Consider the following 26,079-nt stretch of genomic DNA (forward strand, 5'->3'; position numbering starts at 1 on the left):
GGACGCCGACTGCAAGCCAGGCCTAATCACCCAACATCATAGCCGACCTCACTAATGCTCTTGTGGCTGAATGGAAGCAAGTCCCAGCAGTAATGTTCCAACCTCTAGTAGAAAGCCTTCCCAGAAGAGTGGAGGCTGTTATAGCAGCAAAGGGGGGACCAACTCCATATTAATGCCCATGATTTTGGAATGAGATGGTTGACGAGCAGGTGTCCACATACATGTAGTGTATATCTTATTGAGAAGTAACAGGTTTTTATCTGTATTGGATGCTTGACATTTTTGCCGATCACTCAAAACATTGAATACTTTAGCAAATATAAATATTTACATTTTAATCATTAAGCAGACACTCTTATCCAGAGTGACTCACAGTGAGTGCACAACCTTTTTGTACTTAATGCTTTTTTTGTACTGTTCCCCTGTAGGAATTGAACCCACGAGCTTGCTGTTGCAAGCACCATGCTCTACCAACTGAGCCACATGGGCTAGAATTTATATTTATTTTAGCACAATGACAAAATCATTTAAATCAGTACAAAATACACATCTGTTGGTAGGTATTTATTCCAATACATATTCTAATACTCGTGTTGTGAAAATGATGTCACAAATCATTCATCACTAAAATGTTTCATTAGGCAGGTACATTAAGCTTTACGAAGTTTTATCTTCATATATTTATTTACATCACTGGTATTCCTTACCCTCACTAACTTGTCATTTATAAAATAGCCCAAATGAAATAATTTCATTGTTTGCATCATCGTTATATTATATATTTTTCTATGTTCATAATATATTTCCTTAATATATTTTCTTGTCTGTAAGTAATCCAGAGCGTCTAGGTGAACCGGTTGAGCAAATGTTATATTTTCAGAGGAAATTCAATTCCAACCCAACTGTTATCAAATGTTATATCTTTGACAAAGCCTCTAGGCTAAAACACTGCATTACTGTTCTGCTGGCTACTAATATTTACATGTAGAAAAATAAGAATGATAAAAGAATGATGCTATACTCCTCTTATGTTGTGTTTTCTTGTAAACACAAAGTAATAAAACAAAGCATAACTGCCATCATTTATGCCCTTTTCCCCTAAAACAAACTTAAAATGCCCCCCATTCACCATTCTAGCTCCTTATTCACCCTCCAGCTCTTTGATTAGCAGTGGCTCCAGCTCCTTCAGGATCTCATAGAAAATATGTTTTGCTCTGATGCCACTTGCCCTCAGAGGTCCCATGTACAGTTCCCTCATCTGGTCCTGTGTGGTGCGTTTGGCCATTACTGTACTGTAGCCCTCATCAMTGATAACTCTRTTGMCCAGGATTTMATCCAATATGGGCTTCACCAGGCACACTCTCTGGATAAGGTCTGTCCGGTGGAGGTCCACAAAGTGCAGGTCTGAGGCAAAGATTGGTTGCAGGACAATTGCATTTAAACACAATGAAATTCACACATGTAATACACTAAAATCGAAATTAAAACCATGATAAATTGTGCTGAAGCTTGGATGCTACGGAAGATTATTAGAGCCATTTCAAGAGAAAAAAATAAATGGCAAACGGTGGTGGTACTTGTATTTTAGATTTTTCTTGCATGATGGTACTTTAAAAAAGTGGCAATATTTAGAGAATAAACTAGACATTTTATTTCGAGAATAAAGTCAACATTTTGAATATAAAGTCACACTTAGTATTTCAAGATTAAACTAGTGTATCTGGTTAACCGCARGTCTCTCTGGCTCCCTGTTGCTGTCCACGCCACCYTTGAAATGRATGCAGTTTGATGACCTGGTGAAACTATACTTGACAATTGGCTTCAGTAACAAGGAAATACTTTCTCTTTTAGCACATAATAACCAAATGATTATGATTATTAGAACCTGGAAAATGTTGTCCAACAGATTATTTTTMGGGGGTTGGTAGATCAGCTTTTTATGTTGCAGATAGATTGRAGTCAATGTAATTGTCTGCATCATTTTCAATCKCCCACATATATTTTTTGTAAATATATTCWCATACAGTACCGGTCAAAGTTTGGACAAAACTACTCATTACAGGGTTTTTCTTTAGTTTMACTATTTTCTACATTGTAGAATAACAGTGAAGACATTGAAACTATGAAATAACACARATGGAAACATATAGTAACCAAAAAGTGTAAAAACAAATCAAAATATATTTCTTATTGTTCAAAGTAGCRACCCTTTGCCTTGATAACAGCTTTGCACACTTTTGGCATTCTCTCAACCATCTTCATGAGGTACTGTAGTCACCTGGAATGCATATCAATTAACAGGTGTACCTTCAGTTGTGTTGTGACAAGATAGGGGTGGTATACAAAAGATAGCCCTATTTGGTAAAAGACGAAGTCTGTATTATGCAAGAACAGCACAAATAAACAAATAGAAACGACAGTCCATCAATACTTTAAGACATATAGGTCAGTCAATCCGGAAAATTTCAGGAACTTTGAAAGTTTCTTCAAGTGCCGTCGCAAAAACCATCAAGCACTATGATGAAACTGGCTCTCATGAGGACCGCCACAGGAAAGGAAAACCCAGAGTTACCTCTGCTGCACAGGATAAGTTAATMAGAGGTAACTGCACCTCAGATTGCAGCCCAAATAAATGCTTCACAGAGTTCAACAGACACATCTCAACAACAACTGTTCAGAGGAGACTGCMTGAATCAGGCCTTCGTGGTTGAATTGCTGCGAAGAAACCACTACTAAATGACACCAATAAGAAGAGGAGACTTGCTTGGGCCATGAAACACGAGCAATGGACATTAGACCGGTGGAAATCTGTCCTTTGGTCTGATGTCCAAATCTGATGAATGTGTGATGTCTGCATGTGCGGTTCCCACTGTGAAGCATGGAGGAGGTGTGATGGTGTGGGGGTGCTTTGCTGGTGACACTGTCAGTGATTTATTTACGAGAGTGATAGAGTGCTGCATCAGATGACCTGGCCTCCACAATCACCCAACCTCAGCCCAAACTAGATGGTTTGGGAGTTGGACCGCAGAGTGAAAGAAAAGCAGCCAACAAGTGCTCAGCACATGTGGGAACTCCTTCAAGACTGTTGGAAAATTATTCAAGGTGAAGATGGTTGAGAGAATGCCAAGAGTGTGAAAAGCTTTCATCGAGGCAAAGGGTGGCTACTTTGATGAATTTGTTTCACACTTTTTTGTGTACTACATGATTCCATATGTGTTATTTCATAGTTTAGATGTCTTCACTATTATTCTACAGTGTAGCAAATTGTAAAAATCAAGAAAAAAAACTTGAATTAGTAGGTGTGTCCAAACTTTTGACTGGTACTGTATATATTATCTTAATTACCACAATTAACAAATACAATTCCTAATAATGTAGGCAGTTCATGCAAGGGATTGTTACCTCTAACCAGGATTGCCATTTACAAAAATTTAATTTTTGCAAGCAATTATTATTATAGCAAACAATTATTGTGATTCATCCTATATTGTCCCAAACATCTTTAGTCCCTTGCAACAGTTGTGGGATGTATACACACACACAGACAGACAACTCATACACACTCAACCCCTTTCCCCCACAAACAATCATAAACTCAGATGCTCAACAGTTATTCCATCCCAGAGCCCAACTCAAGAAAGGGCTTGATTTTTGAATGCATATACAGTTGCAGCTGTTTGAGAAGGTAAGCAACATTTAGCAAAAACAGGCATCTGATCTCCTAGGTGATGGAGATCATACTCACCCCCTTCCCCTGAAACACAAACATGCTGGTCCCCGTTGTGACCATTTCCCCAAGCATCTCTGTGCAGTCAGARCTTTGATTATTTTGTGCCACCAGGGCCACAATAATATTCCCCCTCTCTGAATGTCAGAGTGTGACCCCCGCCCCATGGGTTACTGCAGCCAGCACTGCCACTGCCTGGGTGGGGGCACCCCTCGGAACCCCACCGGTTAGGTGCACGGTATGGCCCAAGTTCTCATTAAGTAGCTTTAGAATGTCCTTTATATTATGCTCTCCCATTTTGTATTGTATTTATTTATGGATTCCATACTCTTCCTGGGTCCAGCAAATTAAGGCAGTTTATACAATTTTTAAAAACATTACAATACATTCACAACCACTCTGTGTGCCCTCAGGCCCCTACTCCACCACCACATATCTGCAGTACTAAATCCATGTGTATGTATAGTGCTATGTTTATCGTGTGTGTGTGTGTGTGTGTGTGTGTGTGTGTGTGTGTGTGTGTGTGTGTGTGTGTGTGTGTGTGTGTGTGTGTGTGTGTGTGTGTGTGTGTGTGTGTGTTGTGTGTGTGTGTGTGTGTGTGTTGTGTGTGTGTCTGTGCCAATGTTTGTGTTGTGCTTCACAGTCCCCGCTGTTCCATCAGGTGTTTTTTATCTGTTTTTTAAAAACTAACTTTACTGCTGGCGTCAGTTACTTGAATGTGGAATAGAGTTCCATGTAGTCATGGCTCTATGTAGTACTGTGTGCCTCTCATAGTATGTTCTTTACTTGTGGACTGTGAAGACCTCTCTGTGGCATTTCTAGTGGGATATGCATGGGTGTTGAGCTGTGTGCCAGTAGTTTAGAAAAGACAGCTTGGTGAATTGAACATGTCAATACTCTCATAAATAAAAGTAGTGATGAAGTCAATCTCTCCTCCACTTTAGCCAGGGAGATATGACATATTATATATAGCTCCTTGTTACATCCAAGGGCCAGCCTGTGCTGCCCTGTTCTGAGCCAATTGCAATTTTCCTAAAGTCCTTTTGTTGACACCAGCCACACGACTGACTGAACAGTAGTCAAGGTGCGACAAACTAGGGCCTGTAGGACCTGCCTTGCATATATTTCTATCTTCATTAATTAATTTATATTTACTTGTTGTATGGCGCATGTGAACAAATAAAGTTTGATTTGGATATTATGTGAATAGTTTTCTTAAGAAGGCAGAGCGTTGCTTTATTATAAGACAGATCTTCTCCCCATCTTAGCACTACTCTGCATCAATATGTTTTGACCATGACAGTTTACAATCTATGGTTACTCCAAGCAGTTTAGTCATCCAATATCCAACTTGCTCAATCCACCTTCCTTTATTACATTATTTAGATGTTTGAGGTTCTTAGCGTTTAGTGAAATGTTCTTGTTCCAAATACAATGCTTTTAGTTTTTAGAAATATTTAGGGCTAACTTATTCCTTGCCACCTACTCTGAAACTGACTGCAGTGCTTTGTTGAGTGTTGCAGTCATTTCAGTTGCTGTAGTAGCTGACGTGTATAGTGTTGAGTCATCCGCATACATCGACTCTCTGGCTTTACTCAAAGTCAGTGGCATGTTGTTAGTAAAAATGTTAAAACACATACGTTTTTCCAGCAGCAGACTATTATCGATAATGTCAGAAGCTGCACTGAAGTCTAACAAAACAGCCCCCACAATCATTGTATCATCAATTTCTCTCAGCCAATCATCGGTCATTTGTGTAAGTGCTGTGCTTGTTGAGTGTCCTTCCCTATAAGCATGCTGAAATTCTGTTATCAATTTGTTTACTGTGAAATAGCATTTTKTCTGGTCAAACACCATTTTTRCCAGAAGTTTACTAAGGGTTGGTAACAGGCTGATTGGTCAGCTATTTGAGCCAMTYAAGGGGGCTTTACTATTCTTGGGTAGCGGAATGACTTTAGCTMCCCTCCAGGCCTGAGGGCACACGCTCTCTYGTAGGCTTAAATTGAAGATGTGGCAYATAGGAGTGGCAATATCGTCGGCTATTYTACTGATAAAGGAATTTATATGTTTAAAGTAATGATTAAAGTATTCCACCCTGAAATCATATAATTGTGTGAAATGTATTAGAATTATAAGACTATAATTCCATAATGTGTGTGTAAGACAAGTTAACCTCTCCCACCTCTTCAACAGCCAGTAAAACTGCTGGGCGKCAAATTCAAATACAGAAATACTCATTATAAAAATTCAGAAAACAAAACATATTTTACATAGGTTTAAAGATTAACTTCTTGTGAATCCAACCACGGTGTCAGATTTAAAAAATGCTTTACGGCGAAAGCATACCTTACAATTATTTGAGAACATAGCCCACTAGACAAATCATTACAAACAATAACCAGCCAAGTAGAACAGAGTCAGAGTCAGAAATAGAGATAAAATGAATCCCTTACCTTTGATGATCTTCATATGGTTGCACTCAGCAGACATTCATTTACTCAATAAATGTTCCTTTTGTTCGATAAAGTCTCTTTATATACAAAAACCTCCATTTTGTTTGCGCGTTTTCTTCAGTAATCCCAAAAAATCCAAATTGTATCCGTAAAGTTCATAGAAACATGTCAAACGATGTTTATATTCAATCCTCAGGTCGTTTTTAGCCTAAATAATCGATAATATTTCAACCGAACAATAACGTCGTCAATTTAAAAGGTAAACAAGAATTGCTATCTCTCTGTTGTGCGCATGAAAAAGCTCTGCGACACTTTAGGGTCCAGTCATTCCGAAAGCTCTTATTCCCTCATTTTTCAGAATACAAGCCTGAAACTATTTCTAAAGACTGTTGACATCTAGTGGAAGGCATAGGAACTGCAATTTGAGTCCTAAGTCAATGGATACTGTAATGGCATTGAATAGAAAACTACAAAACCAACAAAAAAACTACTTCCTGAATGGATTTCCCCAGGTTTTCGCCTGCCAAATCAGTTCTGTTATACTCACAGACACTATTTTAACAGTTTTGGAAACTTTAGAGTGTTTTCTATCCAAACCTACCAGTTATATTGCATATCATGTTCTTCTGGGCCCGAGAAGCAGGCAGTTTAATTTGGGCATGCATTTCATCCAAAATTCAGAATGCTGCCCCCTACCCTAGTGAAGTTAAGACTAGATCATTGTGTTAATATTTCGCAACATGAGCTGGGTAGAGTTGAGACTTTCAAGGCCAACTGAACTGTCGACATGTGATAACTCCGAAACAAAATAACAGGAAAGAGGACTCCCCAACTCAGGTAGGGGGAGTAACTGTTAGGAATGGCTAGGCTTGTAGAAGATAATGAGAGATTATGTGTTAGTATTGTGGAAAATACAGCCCACCTAAAGAGAGGTGGAGTTTCTACTGGTGTGTGTGGTGTGTGTGTGTGTGTGTGTGTGTGTGTGTGTGTTTGTGTGTGTGTTGTGTGTGTGTGTGTGTGTGGTGGTGTTGTGTGTGTGTGTGTGTGTGTGTGTGTTGTGTGTGGTGTGTGTGTGTGTGTGTGTGTGTGTGTGTGTGTGTGTGTGTGTGTGTGTGTGTGTGTGGTGTGGGAATTATAAAATGGGAATTATAAAATGTTCTCATTTTTGACTTCAGAACGTTCTCTGAATAAAGTATTGATCTATTGCAGACTAGACTTTGTCTAAATTCTTCTATTAACTCGAGCTTTACAACCTCGGGGGAATTGGTCAAAGCTTAAGTGATGTGTTGAGTTGACATCATTGGGATTGAAAATTCTCTTGACATATACTCAGTAATTTTCCATCCAGATTGTCAGACCCCAGTGGCTTGTCATTGTTGATAGACAACAATAATTTTATCACCTTTTCCACACTGACTTTACGGAATTCAAAACTACAATTCTTGTCTTTCATAATTTGGTCCGATATACTTGGATGTGTAGTGTCAGAGTTTGTTGCAGTTATGTCATCCCTAGGTTTTCTTATCTTATCAATGAAAAGTCATTAACTTCACTAGGGTAGGGGGCAGCATTCGGATTTTTGGATAAAAGCGTGCCCAAATTAAACTTCTTGCTACTCAGCCATAAAAGCTAGAATATGTGTCAGATTTTAAAAAAACTTTACGGAAAAAGCACACCATGCATAATCTGAGTACAGCGCTCGAACACAAAACCAAGCCATACAGATATCCTCCATGTTTTGGAGTCAACAGAAGTCAGAAATAGCATTGTAAATATTCACTTACCTTTGATGATCTTCATCAGAATGCACTCCCAGGAACCCAGTTCCACAATAAATGTTTGATTTGTTCGATAAAGTTCATAATTTATGTCCAAACACCTCCTTTTTGTTAGCGCTTTAGCCCAGTATTCCAAATTCATGACGCGGGTCACAGGAGCAGACGAAAAGTCAAAAAGTTACGTTACAGTCCTTGGAAACATGTCAAACAAAGTATAGAATCACTTTAGGATGTTTTTAACATAAATCTTCAATAATGTTCCAACCGGAGAATTCCTTTGTCTTCAGAAATGCAATGGAACTCAAGCTAACTCTCACATGAACGCGCATGGTCAGCTCGTGGCACTCTGGGAGAGACCTTACTCAACTCCTCTCATTTGCCCCCACTTCACAGTAGAAGCATCAAACAAGGTTCTAAAGACTGTTGACGTTAGTGAAGCCTTAGGAAATGCAATATGAACCCATAACAACTGTGTATTCGATAGGCCAAGAGTTGAAAAACACAAACCTCAGATTTCCCACTTCCTGGTGCATTTTTCTCAGGTTTTGCCTGCCATATGAGTTATGTTATATCTGAGACATCATTCAAACAGTTTTAGAAACTTCGAGTGTTTTCTATCCAAATCTACTAATAATATGCATTATTTTAGCAACTGGCCTGAGTAGCAGGCAGTTTATATCTGGGCAGCTTTCATCCAAATCGAATGCTGCCCCCTACCCAGAAGTTAAGAACTAGATCATTGTGTTAATATTTCGCAACATGAGCTGGGTAGAGTTTGAGACTTTCAAGGCCAACTGAACTGTCGACATGTGATAACTCTCGAAACAAAAATAATAGGAAAAGAGGACTCCCCAACTCAGGTATGGGAGTAAACTGTTAGGAATGGCTAGGCTTGTAGAAAGATAATGAGAGATTATGTGTTAGTATTGTGGAAAAATACAGCCCACCTAAAGAGAGTGGAGTGTCTACGGTGTTGGTGTGTGTGTGTGTGTGTGTGTGTGGGTTTTGTGTGTGTGTGTGTGTGTGTGTGTGGTGTGTGTGTGTTGTGTGTGTGTGGTGTGTGTGTGTGTGGGTGTGTGTGTGTGTGTGTGTGTGGGTGTGTGTGTGTGTGTGTGTGGGTGGATGTGGGAATTATTAAAATGGGAATTATAAAATGTTCTCATTTTTGACTTCAGAACGTTTCTCTGAATAAAGTATTGATCTATTGCAGACTAAGACTTTGTCTAAATTTTCTATTAACTCGAGCTTTACAACCTTGGGGAATTGGTCAAGCTTAAGTGCTGGTTGAGTTGACATTCATTGGATTGAAAATTCTCTTGACATATACTCAGTAATTTTCCATCCAGATTGTCAGACCCAGTGGCTTGTCATTGTTGATAAGACAACAATAATTTGAATCACCTTTTCCACACTGACTTTTACGGAATCAAAACTACAATTCTTGTCTTTCATAAATTTGGTCCGATATACTCTGATGTGTAGTGTCAGGTTTGTTGCAGTTATGTCATCCCTAGGTTTTCTTATCTTACAATGAAAGTCATTAACTTCACTAGGGTAGGGGGCAGCATTCAGATTTTTGGATGAAAAGCTGCCCAAATTAAACTTCTTGCTACTCAGCATAAAGCTAGAATATGTGTCAGATTTTTTTTTAACTTTCCGGGAAAAAGCACACCAATGCAAATAAATCTGAGTACAGCGCTCAGACCCAAAACCAAGCCATACAGATATTCCTCCACATGTTTGAGTCAACAGAAGTCAGAAATAGCATTGTAATATTCACTACCTTTGATGTCTTCATTCAGAATGCACTCCCAGGAAGCCCAGTTCCACCAATAATGGTTTGATTTGTGTTCGATAAAGTTAATAATTTATGTCCAAACCACCTCCTTTTTGTTAGCGCGTTTAGCCCCAGTATCCTAAATTCATGACGCGTGGTCACTAGGAGAGACGAAAAGTCAAAAAGTTACGTTACAGTTCCTTTGGAAACATGTTCAACACGAAGTATAGAATCCTTCTTTAGGATGTTTTTAACATAAATCTTCAATAATGTTCCAACCGAGGAATTCCTTTGTCTTCAGAAATGCAATGGGAACTTCAAGCTAACTCTCCATGAACGCACATGGTCAAGCTTGTGGCAACCTCCTTGGAGAGACCTTACTCAATCCCCTCTTCATTTGCCCCCAGCTTCACGTAGAAGCATCAAACAGGTCTTAAAGACTGTTGTACGTTAGTGGGAGCCTTTATGGGAAGTGCAATATGACCCCATAGACACTGTGTATTTCGCATAGGCCAAGAGTATGAAAAAACGACACCTCACCGATTCCCACTTCCTGGTGCATTTTTCTTCAGGTTTCGCCTGCCACATGAGTTTGTTATACTCACAGACGACTATATTAACAGTTTTGAAAACTTGAGTGTTTCTATCAAATCTACTAATATATGCATACTTTTTAGCAACTGGGCCGAGAGCAGGCAGTTTTAATTTGGGCATGCATTTCATCCAAAATCCGAATGCTGCCCCCTACCCTAGTGAAGTTAAGACTAGATCATTGTGTTATATTCCAACATGAGCTGGGTAGAGTTGAGACTTTCAAGGCCAACTGAACTGTCGACATGTGATAACTCCGAAACAAAATAAAGGAAAGAGGACTCCCCAACTCAGTAGGGAGTAACTGTTAGGAATGGCTAGGCTTGTAGAAGATAAGAGAGAGATTATGTGTTAGTATTGTGGAAAAATACAGCCCACCTAAAGAGAGGTGGAGTTTCTTACGGTGTGTGTGTGTGTGTGTGTGTGTGTGTGTGTGTGTGTGTGTGTGTGTGTGTGTGTGTGTGGTGTGTGTGTGTGTGTGTTGTGTGTGTGTGTGTGTGTGTGTGTGTGTGTGGGGTGTGTTGTGTGTGTGTGTGTGGTGTGTGTGTGTGTGTGTGGTGTGGGTGGGTGGTGTGGGAATTATAAAATGGGAATTATAAAATGTTCTCATTTTTGACTTCAGAACGTTCTCTGGAATAAAGTATTGATCTATTGCAGACTAAGACTTTGTCTAAATTCTTCTATTAACTCGGAGCTTTACAACCTTGGGGAATTGGTCAAAGCTTAATGATTGTTGAGTTGACATCATTGGGATTGAAAATTCTTTGACATATACTCAGTAATTTTCCATCCAGATTGTCAGACCCAGTGGCTTGTCATTGTTGAAGACAACAATAATTTATCACCTTTTCCACACTGACTTTACGGAATTCAAAACTACAATTCTTGGTCTTTCATAATTTGGTCCGATATACTTGGATGTGTAGTGTCAGAGTTTGTTGCAGTTATGTCATCCCTAGGTTTTCTTATCTTATCAATGAAAAGTCATTAACTTCACTAGGGTAGGGGGCAGCATTCGGATTTTTGGATAAAAAGCGTGCCCAAATTAAACTTCTTGCTACTCAGCCATAAAGCTAGAATATGTGTCAGATTTTTTTAAACTTTTACCGAAAAAGCACACCATGCAATAATCTGAGTACAGCGCTCGACAAACAAAACCAAGCCATACAGATATCCTCCATGTTTGGAGTCAACAGAAGTCAGAAATAGCATTGTAAATATTCACTTACCTTTATGATCTTCATCAGAATGCACTCCAGGAACCCAGTTCCACAATAAATGTTTGATTTGTTCGATAAAGTTATAATTTATGTCCAAAACACCTCCTTTTTGTTAGCGCGTTTTAGCCCATATTCCAAATTCATGACGCGGGTCACGAGGAGCAGACGAAAAAGTCAAAAAGTTACGTTACAGTCCTTGGAAACATGTTCAAAACGAATATAGAATCACTCTTGTAGATGTTTTTAACATAAATCTTCAATAATGTTCCAACCGGAGAATCCTTTGTCTTCAGAAATGCAATGGAACTCCAAGCTAAACTCTCACATGAACGCGACCATGGTCAGCTTGTGGCACTCTGGGAGAGACCTTACTCAATCATCTCATTTGCCCCCACTTCACAGTAGAAGCATCAAACAAGGTTCTAAAGACTGTTGACGTCTAGTGGAAGCCTTAGGAAGTGCAATATGACCCCATAAACACTGTGTATTCGATAGGCAAGAGTTGAAAAAAACACAAACCTCAGATTTCCCACTTCCTGGTGCATTTTTCTCAGGTTTTGCCTGCCATATGAGTTAGTTATATCTGAGACATCATTCAAACAGTTTTAGAAACTTCGAGTGTTTTGCTATCCAAATCTACTAATAATATGCATATATTAGCAACTGGGCCTGAGTAGCAGGCAGTTTAATTTGGGCAGCATTTCATCCAAAATGAAAATGCTGCCCCCTTCCCAAAGTTAAGACTAGATTCATGTGTGTTAATATTTCGCAACATTGAGCTGGCTAGAGTTTGAGACTTTCAAGGCCAACTTGAACTGTCGACATGTTGATAACTCCGAAACAAAATAAAGGAAAGAGGACTCCCAACTCAGTAGTGGTGGCAGTAACTTGTTAGGAATGGCTAGGCTATGTAGAAGTTAATTGAGAGATTAAATGTGTTAGTATTGTTGGAAAAATTACAGCCCACCTAAAGAGAGGTGGAGTTTCTCGTGTTGTGGTGTGTGTACCGCTTCGTGTGTGTGTGTGTGTGTGGTGTGTGCGTGGCTTGTGTGGTGTGTGTCGTGTGTGTGCACTCGTGTGTGTTGGTGTGTGTGTGGTGTTGTGTGTGTGTGTGTGTGTGTGTGTCGTGTGTGTGGTGTGTGTGTGTGTGTGTGTGTGTGTGTGTTGTGTGTGTGTGTGTGTGTGTGTGTGGGTGGGTGGGTGGGTGTGGAATTATAAAATGGGGAATTATAAAATGTTCTCATTTTTGACTTAGAACGTTCTCTGAATAAGTATTGATCTATTGCAGACTAAGACTTTGTCTAAATTCTTCTATTAACTCGAGCTTTACAACCTGGGGTAATGGTCAAAGCTTAAGTGCTGGGTTGAGTTGACATCATTGGGATTGAAATCTCTTGACATATACTCAGTATTTCAGCCAGATTTCAGACCCCAGTGGTTGTCATTGTTGATAGACAACAATAATTTGATCACCTTTTCCACACTGACTTTACGGAATTCAAAACTACAATTCTTGTCTTTCTATAATTTGGTCCTGGTTATACTTGGTGCTGTGTGTCAGAGTTTGTTGCAGTGTGTTGTCATCCCTAGGTTGTTTATTATCTTATCAATGAAAGTCATTAACTTCACTAGGGTAGGGGCAGCATTCGATTTTTGGATTGAAAAGCGTGCCCAAATTAAACTTCTTGCTACTTCAGCCATAAAAGCTAGAAATATGTGTCAGATTTTTTTTAAACTTTACGGAAAAAGCACACCATGTCAATAATCTGAGTACAAGCGCTCAGACACAAAACCCAAGCCATACAGATATCCTCCATGTTTGGAGTCAACAGAAGTTCAGAAATAGCATTGTAAATTATTCACCCTTTGATGATCTTCATCAGAAATGCACTCCCAGGAATCCCAGTTCCCACCAATAAATGTTTGATTTGTTCGATAAGTTATAATTTATGTCCAACACCTCCATTTTTGTTAGCGCGTTTAGCCCAGTATTCCCAAATTCATGACGCGTGTCACTAGGAGCAGACGAAAAGTCAAAAAGTTACGTTACAGTCCTTGGAAACATGTCAAACGAAGTATAGATCACTCTTTAGGATGTTTTAACATAATCTTCAAATTAATGTTCCAACCGGAGAATTCCTTTGTCTTCAGAACATGCAATGGAACTCAAGCTAACTCTCACATGAACGCCACATGGTCAGTTGTGGCACTTGGGGAGAGACCTACTCAATCCCCTTCATTTGCCCACCTTACTAGTAGAGCATCAAAACAAGGTTCTTAAAGCTGTTGACGTCTAGTGGAAGCCTTGGGAAGTGCGATATGCCCCATGACTGTGATTTCGTTATAGGCAAGAGTATTGAAAAGACTAACTCAGATTTCCATTCTGGTGCATTTTCTCAGGATTTTTCGCTGCCAATGGAGTTATTTTAGGTACTCTAGAGATCATTTCAAAAGTTTTTGAAAACGGTCCGGTGTTTTCTAGTCCAATTAGCTAATAATATTGATTATTTTCAGCAATGGGGCCTGGAGTAGCAGGCAGTTAATTTGGGCATGCATTTCGATCCCAAAATCCCGAATGCTTGCCCCCTACCCTAGTGAAGTTAAACTAGATTCATTCTGTGTTAATATTTCGCCAACATGATGCTGGGTAGATTGAGACTTCAAGGCCCCAACTGAACTGTCGACATGTGTAACTCGAAACAAAATAATAGGAAAGAGGACTCCCCAACTCAGGATGGGAGTAACTGTTCGGAATGGCTAGGGCTTGTAGAAGATAATGAGAGATTATGTAGTATGGTGGAAAAATACAGCCACCTAAAGAGAGGTGGAGTTTATACGTGTGTGTGATTGTGTGTGGTTGTGTGATGTAGTGTGTGTGTGTGTGTCGTGTTGTGTGTGGGTGTGTGTGTGTGTGTGTGTGTGTGTGTGTGTGTGTGTGTGTGTGTGTGTGATGTGTGTGTGTGTGTGTGGGTGTGGGAATTATAAAATGGGAATTATAAAATGTTCTCATTTTTGACTTCAGAACGTTCTCTGAATAAAGTATTGATCTATTGCAGACTAAGACTTTRTCTAAATTCTTCTATTAACTCGAGCTTTACAACCTTGGGGGAATTGGTCAAAGCTTAAGTGCTGGTTGAGTTGACATCATTGGGATTGAAAATTCTCTTGACATATACTCAGTAATTTTCCATCCAGATTGTCAGACCCCAGTGGCTTGTCATTGTTGATAGACAACAATAATTTGATCACCTTTTCCACACTGACTTTACGGAATTCAAAACTACAATTCTTGTCTTTCATAATTTGGTCCGATATACTYGGATGTGTAGTGTCAGAGTTTGTTGCAGTTATGTCATCCCTAGGTTTTCTTATCTTATCAATGAAAGTCATTAACTTCACTAGGGTAGGGGGCAGCATTCAGATTTTTGGATGAAAAGCGTGCCCAAATTAAACTTCTTGCTACTCAGCCATAAAAGCTAGAATATGTGTCAGATTTTTTTTWAACTTTACGGAAAAAGCACACCATGCAATAATCTGAGTACAGCGCTCAGACACAAAACCAAGCCATACAGATATCCTCCATGTTTGGAGTCAACAGAAGTCAGAAATAGCATTGTAAATATTCACTTACCTTTGATGATCTTCATCAGAATGCACTCCCAGGAAGCCCAGTTCCACAATAAATGTTTGATTTGTTCGATAAAGTTAATAATTTATGTCCAAACACCTCCTTTTTGTTAGCGCGTTTAGCCCAGTATTCCAAATTCATGACGCGTGGTCACTAGGAGCAGACGAAAAGTCAAAAAGTTACGTTACAGTCCTTGGAAACATGTCAAACGAAGTATAGAATCACTCTTTAGGATGTTTTTAACATAAATCTTCAATAATGTTCCAACCGGAGAATTCCTTTGTCTTCAGAAATGCAATGGAACTCAAGCTAACTCTCACATGAACGCACATGGTCAGCTTGTGGCACTCTGGGAGAGACCTTACTCAATCCCCTCTCATTTGCCCCCACTTCACAGTAGAAGCATCAAACAAGGTTCTAAAGACTGTTGACGTCTAGTGGAAGCCTTAGGAAGTGCAATATGACCCCATAGACACTGTGTATTCGATAGGCCAAGAGTTGAAAAACNAGGTTCTAAAGACTGTTGACGTCTAGTGGAAGCCTTAGGAAGTGCAATATGACCCCATAGACACTGTGTATTCGATAGGCCAAGAGTTGAAAAACKACAAACCTCAGATTTCCCACTTCCTGGTGCATTTTTCTCAGGTTTTTGCCTGCCATATGAGTTATTTTATACTCTGAGACATCATTCAAACAGTTTTAGAAACTTCCGAGTGTTTTCTATCCAAATCTACTAATAATATGCATATTTTAGCAACTGGGCCTGAGTAGCAGGCAGTTTACTCTGGGCACGCTTTTCATCCAAACGTGAAAATGCTGCCCCCTATCCCAAACAAGTTAAGGAGAAGTSGATCTAAAATTCCATGCWTCACAGTTGTATCTTTTAGCAATGTTTATTATGAGTATTTCTGTAAATTGATGTGGCTCTCTTCAAAATCACCGGATGTTTTGGAACTACTGAACATAACGCGCCAATGTAAACTGAGATTTTAGGATATAATTATGAACTTTAACGAACAAAACATACATGTATTGTGTAACATGAAGTCRTMTGWGTGTCATCTGAYGAAGATCATCAAAGGTTAGTGATTAATTTTATCTCTATTTCTGCTTTTATTGTGACTCCTCTCTTTGGCTGRAAAAATGGCTGTGTTTTTCTGTGACTTGGCTCTGACCTAACATAATCGTTTGGTGTGCTTTCGTTGTAAAGCCTTTTTGAAATCGGACACTGTGGCTGGATTTACAACAAGWGTATCTTTAAAATGGTGTAAAATACTTGTATGTTTGAGGATTTTTAATTATGGGATTTCTGTTGCTTTGAATTTGGCGCCCWGCAGTTTCACTGGCTGTTGACGCTAGCGTCACACATACCCTAGTGAAGTTAAAGTAGTTTGCAATATCAGTGGGCTTTGTGATGAATGAGCCATCTGATTCAATGAAWGAAGGAGCTAAGTTGTTTTTTYCCCCCACAATTTAATTGAAGGTGCCMCAAWGSTTTTTACTATAATTTTTATATAATTTATCTTTGTTTCATAGTGTAGTTTATTTTTATTTTGTTTAGTCACATGATTTCTTAATTTACAGTACATTTGCCAATCAGTTGGKCTGMCAGACTTAATTGCCATACCTTTTGCCTCATCCCTCTCAACCATACAATTTTTCAATTYCTCATCAATCCAAGGGGATTTAACAGTTTTTCCAGTCATTTTCTTAATGGGTGCGTGCTTATTAATAACTGGAATAAGTAGTTTCATAAATGCATCAAGTGCAGCGTCTGGTTGCTCCTCATTACACATCACAGACCAGCAAATATTATTTTCATCATCAACATATAAAACACTACAAAACTTATTGTATGACCTATTATACACTATATTAGACCCAGCCTTTAGAACGTTGGTTTTCCTAGATATTTAACATTTACATTTAAGTCATTTAGCAGACGCTCTTATCCAGAGCGACTTACAAATTGGAAAGTTCATACATATTCATCCTGGTCCCCCCGTGGGGAATGAACCCACAACCCTGGCGTTGCAAGCGCCATGCTCTACCAACTGAGCCACACGGGACCTTATGGTTTCTATATTGTGAACACTACATCCTATGGATCTGGATACTGCTTTAAAGCAAACATCTGCAGCATTAGTAAAGATGTGATCAATACATGTTGATGACTTAATTCCTGTGCTGTTTGTAACTACCCTGGYAGGTTGACTGACAACCTGATCCAGGTTGCAGGCACTGGTTACAGTTTGAAGTTATCTCCTGAGTGGACAACTTGATGATAGCCATTCAATATTTAAATCACCCATAAAATGTACTTCTCTGTTGATATCACATACATTATCAAGCATTTCACACATGTTATCCAGATACTGACTGTTAGCACTTGGTGGTCTATAGCAGCTTCCCACAATATTGGGCTTTAGGTGAGGCAGATGAACCTGTAACCATATTATTTCAACAGTATTTAACATTAGATCGTCTCTAAGCTTTACAGGAATGTGGTTCTGAATATGGACCGCAAAACCACCTCCGTTGGCATTTCTGTCTTTTCGGTAGATGTTATAACCATGTGTTGCTACCACTGTATCATCAAAGGTTTTATCTAAGTGAGTTTCAGAGATAGTCAGAATATGAATGKCATCTGTTACAAGCAAGTTATTGACTTCATGGACCTTGTTTCTTAGGCTACATATGTTAATATGGGCTATTTTTAGCACTTTCCTGGATTGCTTGATTGTTTTTYATGTTTTACTGRGAAGCTTATCAGAGGAAGACTTACTCATGTTATTTACATTGGAGCTGATAGTGCAGGGTGAGCTGCATAAAGTGGTCTTCCTACAATTGCACACCGCCTCAGTGCTAACATTGTAACTCTGGTTTACAGGCTCATGAGTTACTGCTTACATTAGCTGTAGGATAAACAGATGTATTCGGTGCAATGGGGTACATCAATTAACTCTTGCAACTATAGTTCCGCATTAGCATTTTTTGGTCTCCAAATTAAACTGCCTCGTGCTCAATTCTTGATCGTACAATATGCATATTATTGTTATATTGGATAGAAAACACTTTCTAGTTTCTATAGCCGTTGGAAATTTTGTCTCTGAGTGGTACAGAACTACTTCTACATCACTTTTCCTGACAGGGAGTCAGATTTCAGAAATTTTTACCCCTGATCTGGGATCGGTTTAAGGTGCCAGTAGATGCTATGGAGAAACCGACACTGCCTACGTCTTCCTCTGGGGTCAGTACCGTCATCACGTTTTGAATGGAGTCGATTGGCGCAATCAGAGCCACTATAAAACACGAAAACGTAGAAGTACCGCTCTCTTCCTGCATGCGTCTTGCGCAAAATGGACATCAGACCTGCGCTCCTTCCAAATGGTTGTTTAGAGAGTGATATTTCTCCGGTCATGTTTAGTCGTTATAGTTGTAAAACATCATAATGTAGTTAATTTGAACCGTTTTATAGCAATTTATATCCGTTTAGTGCGATTTTGAGGAATTTCTTTGTCGTGCACTCTGAAACTTTGGGCACGTTTCGGGGTCCCGTTCGATCGTTAGTGGATATTTCGAAGGACAAGGACATCTATCGACCAAAAGAAGATTAGACCCAAGAAAGGATACATTGCCCAAGAATCTGATGGAAAAAATCCCCATGTAGGAATATTTAATATGATAAATCGTTGTTCTGTCGAAATATTTTTAAACGCATATTACGCCATTTGTTTGTTATAGCTTCTCTTGGCGAACGCTGTATAAGAAAGTAAGGATAATTTTAGAAATGTAAATCAGCGATTGCATTAAGAACTAATTTGTCTTTCGATTCCTGTCAACCCTGTATTTTAGTCAAGTATATGATTAGCTTTCATTAAACTAGATCACTCTGAAAGATGACGTCAGACATTTTGAGGCTTGATTTCCTAGTATTTTCATTGTGTAACCACGGTTTTGTATGGCTAAAATATGCACATTTTCGAACAAACTGTATATGTATGTTGTAAAATGATGTACAGGAGTGTCATCGGAAAATTCTTGAGAAGGTTAGTGAAAAAATTAATATATTTTGCGATGATTACGTTATAGCTCTCTTTGGCTTGAATCGATGCTCTGGTAACGTTTTCACATGTGGTTATGCTAACTTATCGATTTATTGTGTTTTCGCTGTAAAAACGCTTAGAAAATCTGAAATATTGTCTGGAATCACAAGATCTGGGTCTTTCCATTGCTATGCTTTGTCTATTCTTATGAAATGTTTTATTAGAGTAAATTGGTCATACACGTTGCTCTCTATAGTAATTCTAGTCGTCTTGGTGATGGTCGGTGCAATTGTAAACTGTGATTTCTACCTGAAATATGCACTTTTTTCTAACAAAACCTATCCTATACCATAAATATGTTATCAGACTGTCATCTGATGAGTGTTTTTATAGGTTATTGGCTATCAATATCTTAGTTTAGCCGAATTGGTGATAGCTACTGGTGAGAGAAAAAAATGGTGGACAAAGAAATTGTGTATTTTGCTAACGTGTTTAGCTAATAGCATATAACATATTTTGTCTTCCCTGTAAAACATTTTAAAAATCTGAAATGGTGGCTTTATTCACAAGATCTGTATCTTTCATCTGGTGTCTTGGACTTGTGATTTAATGATATTTAGATTGCTACTATCTACTTGTGAAGCTATGCTAGCTATGCTAATCAGTGTGTGGGGGGTGGGGGGTGATCCCGGACCCGGGGTAGAGGCCGTTAGAGGTAAATTACATATATTGTGTTTGCCAATGCCCTTAAGATCAAGTACATTTGATGCAGCATTATGATGATCATTGTCACAATGGTAGGGATTAACTGAGCTGTCTTGGAAATCATTAAATGCATGGACAGAGTCCAGGAGCCAAGATGATTTGGATGGACTTCCTCATTCCTGTAGAGTATCTTCTGTTTCCAGAAGGTGTAAAATGTATCAATAAAAGTGACTCCAGCAGAGCATCAGTAGTCTTTTAGCCAGATGTGTAATGCCAGCAGTCTGCTGAATCTTTCACAACAGCGGCCCAACGATGGTCCTGGACCTGAAATTGTTGGCCATTTTTTGGAGTCTTTTAATGCTAAAATCAGTTCTTTAAAATCTACTTTCAAATGTTCCGAGCTAGCCCTCCGGTTCTGGTGAGGCTGGGAGCTCCGAGGATCTGAACTTGAGGTAGAAGCCACCGGAGTGGGAGACAGAACCGAGGACGAAGACGGAGGTACCTCCAGATCCGATCTTGATTAGGAAGCCACCAAGGATGAAGGAGCCGGAACCTCTGGATCCAGGGCGACAAAGCTGTTTCTGGTCTATGTCAGTTCCGGGCTCAACATCTCCATGGAGACCCCCGTTGCCAGAGGRCGCCTTCTTCGACTTCCATGGCGAGTGACATACCTCCATGGCTGGTTGGTTGGGTTGAGAACAGCTCCTTTCTCCAGGGAAGGGGGAGACCTCTTCGGGGATGGGACCCTGCCKAACACCGKCCAGTCGGCTGTGGAGGGCCRAYACGGCAGCGAAAYTTCCACCAGACCAGAGTGGCGTCCGGCTACTGGAGTGGAAGAAAAAGACGTGGGTTCCCCAGCAGCGTATGCAGGTTTGCTACTTGCTTGCTTAGAGTAGCTACTTCGCTCCTGTAGTCCTCCGCAAGCAATTCAGTTGCTACATTGAAAGTCAACACGGTCCACATTGTCCCGGAACAAAGCAAAGTAAACACAGCTCCTGCAACTCTAGAAACGTTCAATAGCGGCCTCCATTTGAGACCGCCGAGCCAGCAAAGCTAGCTGTGCTTTAGCATCACTCCCCCTATACGGAATCTGGCAGGATCCCGGGACAGATAGCAGCGCTCACAGCAATAGCCCAACAGAGCCGCAGGATTCAAAATAAAATAAAAGTATATAAAAACACTGTCGGCTTTTAAACCGAGGGCTTTAGTTCAGGTTTCGGCGTTTGACAGCGTTTAACAACAACAAACATATGTCGCGCTCTGATGACGTTGATTAGGGCTTTGGCTTGTTTTTAAAATTGTTAAATGTAATGTTAAGTAGTTAAATCAGTTAAGAACAAATTCTTATTTACAATGACGGCCTACACCGGCCAAACCCTAATTAGGACAACGCTGGGCCAACATTAGGACAGCGCTGGGTTGTGATACAGCCCGAGATCGAACCACGGTCTGTGGTGACGCCTCTAGCACTGCGATGCAGTGCCTTTGGCCGCTGCGCCACTCAAGAGCCCCCTGGCAGGGTAGGACCAACCCGGCCAGACAGGCTCAGAATCTTGAGGGGTTGGTGCTTCTTTAGTACGTCTCTGACCGCATTCATCTTTCTGATTTGGCTGCTTACAGACTACTTACATTAGCCCCATTAAACAGATCACTCAGGTCACTCAGGTGGGTGTCTAGGGTATAGGTTTGGGGACAATTCCATCATGATAGGACAATAAATAAATAAACTATATTTATAATTCATTTAAAATGTATATCCCATATCTGCACAAAATTGAAAGCTCTCTCACAACCCCTTCTCACAAACACACATTGGCTCTGGGATTTGCAACCCTTATCCTTTTTCACTCACACTTTTCGAAACACAAAAACACACACCCCACCTTCCATCACAACACATCCGTACATACCCACATACAGTGCCTTCTATGTCCTCTGTGTTTTATCTCTACCATGTTGATTGAATACTTTTGTGTTCCAGTTCCTTATATTTGAAGATGTATTATTTAGCTAATTATCTTTTCTTCTAATTTATGAAATACTATAAATGGAAAGTCTAATACTAATTATTTTCCAACATGGTAAAATCTATCCCTTTTTATATTTAGTGGTTTGTGTCTCATTCCATGTTTTTAATTTATTTGTAGATCACTCATTCACTTAACACTTATAGTGTAGTTGTAATATATATTTTTTAACAATTGTTGTATTTTATAGCTTTTTTATATGGTTAGTATTGAGTGTTCCATTATTTGACTGCTCTATGGGAACTTTGTAATATTTAAAGTAACCATCGAGTAGTCTTTGTGTCTCTGAACATTTGGTTATCAATATACAGTTTATCGACTACGAGAGCTACACGTTTCACTTTTAATCTATTCTCCTTAAAGATTGGGTACAGAACTTTGCGCAGTTCTTCAATTTCCTTCGGGAACTGATCATTCATGCCTATTTTAGTGTCTGCAAGTCCTTTACCCAGGCTTTTAAAAATGATTTTATCTTTAAAGAAAGCAAATTTGGCAACGATTGGGTGCTTATATCTCTGTACTCTCTGTCCAAAATGGTGTACACGTTTGAGTTGGATTTTGTGCGCGCTGTAAGGAGGAACTCCCTCACTACACCCTCAGGAACTTCTCCTTCTTTCTCTTGGATACCAGTAAGTACCAGATTTACTCTCGTATATCTAGTCTCTAGGCTTTTCTCCGAAAGATGTTCTCCTTTTTAAGTTCAATAACGTCGGTTTCAATCCGTTTCAAAGTCCCTTTTAGCTTGTTTGTTTCTTTCTCCATTGTCGCAGGTTTTTCATCACTCATCTCGAGACTCGCCTTCAGCTCCTTTATATCTTTATTGACTAATTCAAGTATGCCCAGTTTGTCATTTATCGATTTTAACAGATCGGTTTCCACCCTTGCCATTCCCAGTGGTGAAAAGCTTTAATCGTCTGTGTCCGTCGAGGAGTCGCGTTTTCTTTTGGAGATTGGTTCTCCTTGTTTTACTCTCCATCATGTTTGGGCGTTACTTGTTTTCATAATGTTTGTTGATACATTTCTCTAGCCTTATGATTTGTTTTGTGTTGTTATCCAGATGGAAGTTTTTTACCCACCAGTATGTGAAGTGTTAATATTTAGTCTAACTTACATATATTGAATATTATGTTTTGATTTTGAGGTGATCTGCACTGCTGTGTTCAGTCCACCATCTTCTTTCCTTGGACCATTTCAGGAGGAGGAACTGTGGTTACATACATAGGGTTGTATGTGTATGCAGATGTGTATGCAGCCAAATGGCCATCAATCTAATGATCTAATACATTTGTTCAAACAGGCATCACTGCACACTCACGCTTATCAATCTAATGATCTAATAAATCGCACGCACACACACACCAAGTGTGTCGAAATATTGCCACTTTATTTCCGAAATATTGCCTTTTGTATTCTCTAAATATTGCCACTTTATTCACAAAATGTAATTTTGACTATATTATTCTGGATATCTTGCCACTTTCTTCTCCAGATATTTCCACTTATTTTTTAAGGAGTATTATGCAAAAAACAATCATCCAAGTACCACCCATCACTGTTTATTTTTTTATTGTCTTCACTTGTCCCTAATAGGCATCCATAGAATGCAGATGGGAATCCAAGCTGAATGAAAAATCATTTAGTTTAGGATCTTCTAATGTTTACAGGAATGTTACAGCACTTACTTTGTGAATTCTGAGTGGTTTTGTGTCTGTAGTCAGCTGGGGGAAAAACACACACAAAATTAAATTATTATTATAATCTTTGACTTTAACTGACATGGTGCCTGTTGAGACACTGATCTTTTTTGCATAATCTTTTTCTGACCTTTTCGTATTGTGTGATCCCAGACGATTTCCCCCTCCACATCACTGATTAGCTTCATACCGAAGTCAACATCTGCATCTTCCATGAACACCTCAAAGAAGTTTGGTGTAGTGTTGTCATATCTCAGCTTCATTTTCTGTGGAGGCAGTAGGTGAGAGAGGTTGTTTTTTGTGTGTTTTTGTTTTATTTAGGATATTAAAATTGCTATTGCTTTTTGRATTAGATTGATATTCTGTGGGAGCTCAAACCATACAGGAGGTTTAACTTCAGCAGAGGGAGACGACGTTGTGAGGCTGAACCAATCCTTCATCCGAAGGGACTTCACTGGTTGTGGTTTTCTGATACTCCTGTATCCATAAGACTGCTCCTTTTTCTTCATTGCCTGAAGAAGCATAAGCCAACATGTCCTTATCAAAACCATTCACACATGACATTTTGTTGGATTGTGTGGTGTGAAACTGATTTCAATGAATGAACTATATAATATATTCTAAACCGGAAACCCTGAGAAAACTGCCACGAGATGTTTTGACAGAGTAACACCATATCTGACTTTTCTTTACGGCCCGTCCCTCTTTGGAGGACAAAAATAAACTTTGTTTTATAGCTTTTTCTTTTGTTGTTACATGTACTTTCTACACACATTTGACATATATGTCACATATTTTTACTTTTTACTTTTTCTTCAGTAGTTACATAGCAAGAATAAATTAATTTGATATACATTACGTCTAGATATACATGTCAATTAGTTTATTTGAATTTAACCATATTATATTAGTATTTTTATTTTAGTGAGAGGTTTAATGCTTTAATATTTAATAATTTTAGCCCCCGAACTCATATTCATTATATAAATAAGCATGTTTGTGTCACGTTCCTGACCTGTTTTCCTTTGTTTTGTATTTATTTTAGTTGGTCAGGGCGTGAGTTGGGTGGGTTGTCTATGGTGGATTTTCTATGTTGGGATTTTGTGTTCGGCCTGGTATGATTCTCAATCAGAGACAGCTGTCAATCGTTGTCCCTGATTGAGAATCATACTTAGGCAGCCAGGGTTTCACGTGTGTGTTGTGGGTGTTTGTTCCTGTGTCTGTGTTTGGGCCACACAGGACTGTTTCGGGTTTGTCACGTTTGTTTGTTCATTTGTAGTTTGAAGTGTTTTGTTGACTTTCATTAAATATGGAAATTAACTACTCCGCATCTTGGTCCGATCCATGCTCCTCCTCGTCTGAGGACGAGAACGACTACGACAGCCGTTACAGTTTGTCTGGCTTGCCATTACAAATAAAGTGAAATATGTTCTGCTCAAATCATTTAAAAGACAAATATTTTGGTCTAAGCAGGGCCATAAGTAAAGAGGTAAACTGGGATATGACTAAATAATTAATCAGGGTGATTTTTTTCACAGATAGACAGGTATTTACCTTTCCATGGTAGCAAGATCTTATATATTTTTGTAGTAAAAATTTGTTGTAGTAAGTTCCTTTATTTCTTTAGGGTTATGAATACTACCGGTCCACTTCACCATCGGACCATTTTATTGGAAAATTAGACCTTAATGTAAAAGTTTAAAAAAAATGTTTTATCCAATATACCTCATTATGGTACACTTCTCATAGTTTGGTTGTAACCCAGAGAGGTTAGAAAAATTATCTAGATACTCTATGAGGCTGTGCAGGGACCCAGATTGCGGATTTAAGAGAAAATTTGAATCGTCAGAGTACAATGACACCTTTGTTTTTAAGGATTTCTAGCCCCTCTATATTATTGTTGGATCTAATTTTATTCCTTAAAATTTTGATTGTCATAATAAATAGATATACCGACAGTGGATAACCTTGTTTTACTCCTCTTGACAGTTTACAGTAATACTTTCTGAGAAGGTAACATTATTTACTATTTTACACTTAGGGTTACTATACATAACTTTTACCCATTGTATAAGAGATTCTCCAAAATTAAAATAGTCCAGGCATCTATATGTAAATTCCAGTTGTACTTTATGAAAAGCATTTTCAAAATCTGCTATGAATAACATAGATTCCTAGATTTTTCATAGTGTTCTATTGTTTCAAGTACTTGTCTTATGTTATCTCCAATGTATCTTCCATGTAAAAAAAACTGTCTCATCAAGATGAATTATATCTGACAACACCTTTTTAATTCTATGTGCTATTAATTTTGCTAGGATTTTTACATCACAACACAGGTGTAATGGGCTTCCTATTTGTTTCAATGAACTGGATCTTTATACTTACCACCTGTATCCTGTTTCAGTAAAAGTGACATCAGACTTTCTTGCT

The 26,079-nt window shown here is 39.0% G+C and overlaps 1 protein-coding gene across 2 annotated transcripts in view; it reads right to left on the reverse strand.

Moving 5' to 3' along the window:
- Nucleotides 1-561: 561 nt before the first annotated feature.
- LOC111960035 (sterile alpha motif domain-containing protein 9-like) overlaps nt 562-26,079 on the reverse strand; it is a 38,986-nt gene continuing 13,468 nt past the window's right edge. The window contains exons 7-10 of one of the 2 annotated variants that reach the window (XM_024134940.2): nt 24,030-24,158; nt 23,777-23,912; nt 23,635-23,670; nt 562-1,404 (exon numbers count right to left, since the gene is read on the reverse strand). In XM_024134940.2, coding sequence (XP_023990708.1) covers nt 1,142-1,404; nt 23,635-23,670; nt 23,777-23,912; nt 24,030-24,158 — 564 coding nt within the window. In that variant the 3' untranslated portion in view covers nt 562-1,141. The remainder of the gene's footprint in view (nt 1,405-23,634; nt 23,671-23,776; nt 23,913-24,029; nt 24,159-26,079) is intronic. The other variant, XM_070437825.1, reaches the window with a different exon arrangement.

Source organism: Salvelinus sp. IW2-2015, linkage group LG37 (assembly GCF_002910315.2).
Source record: "Salvelinus sp. IW2-2015 linkage group LG37, ASM291031v2, whole genome shotgun sequence".
Classification (NCBI taxonomy): Eukaryota; Metazoa; Chordata; class Actinopteri; order Salmoniformes; family Salmonidae; genus Salvelinus; species Salvelinus sp. IW2-2015.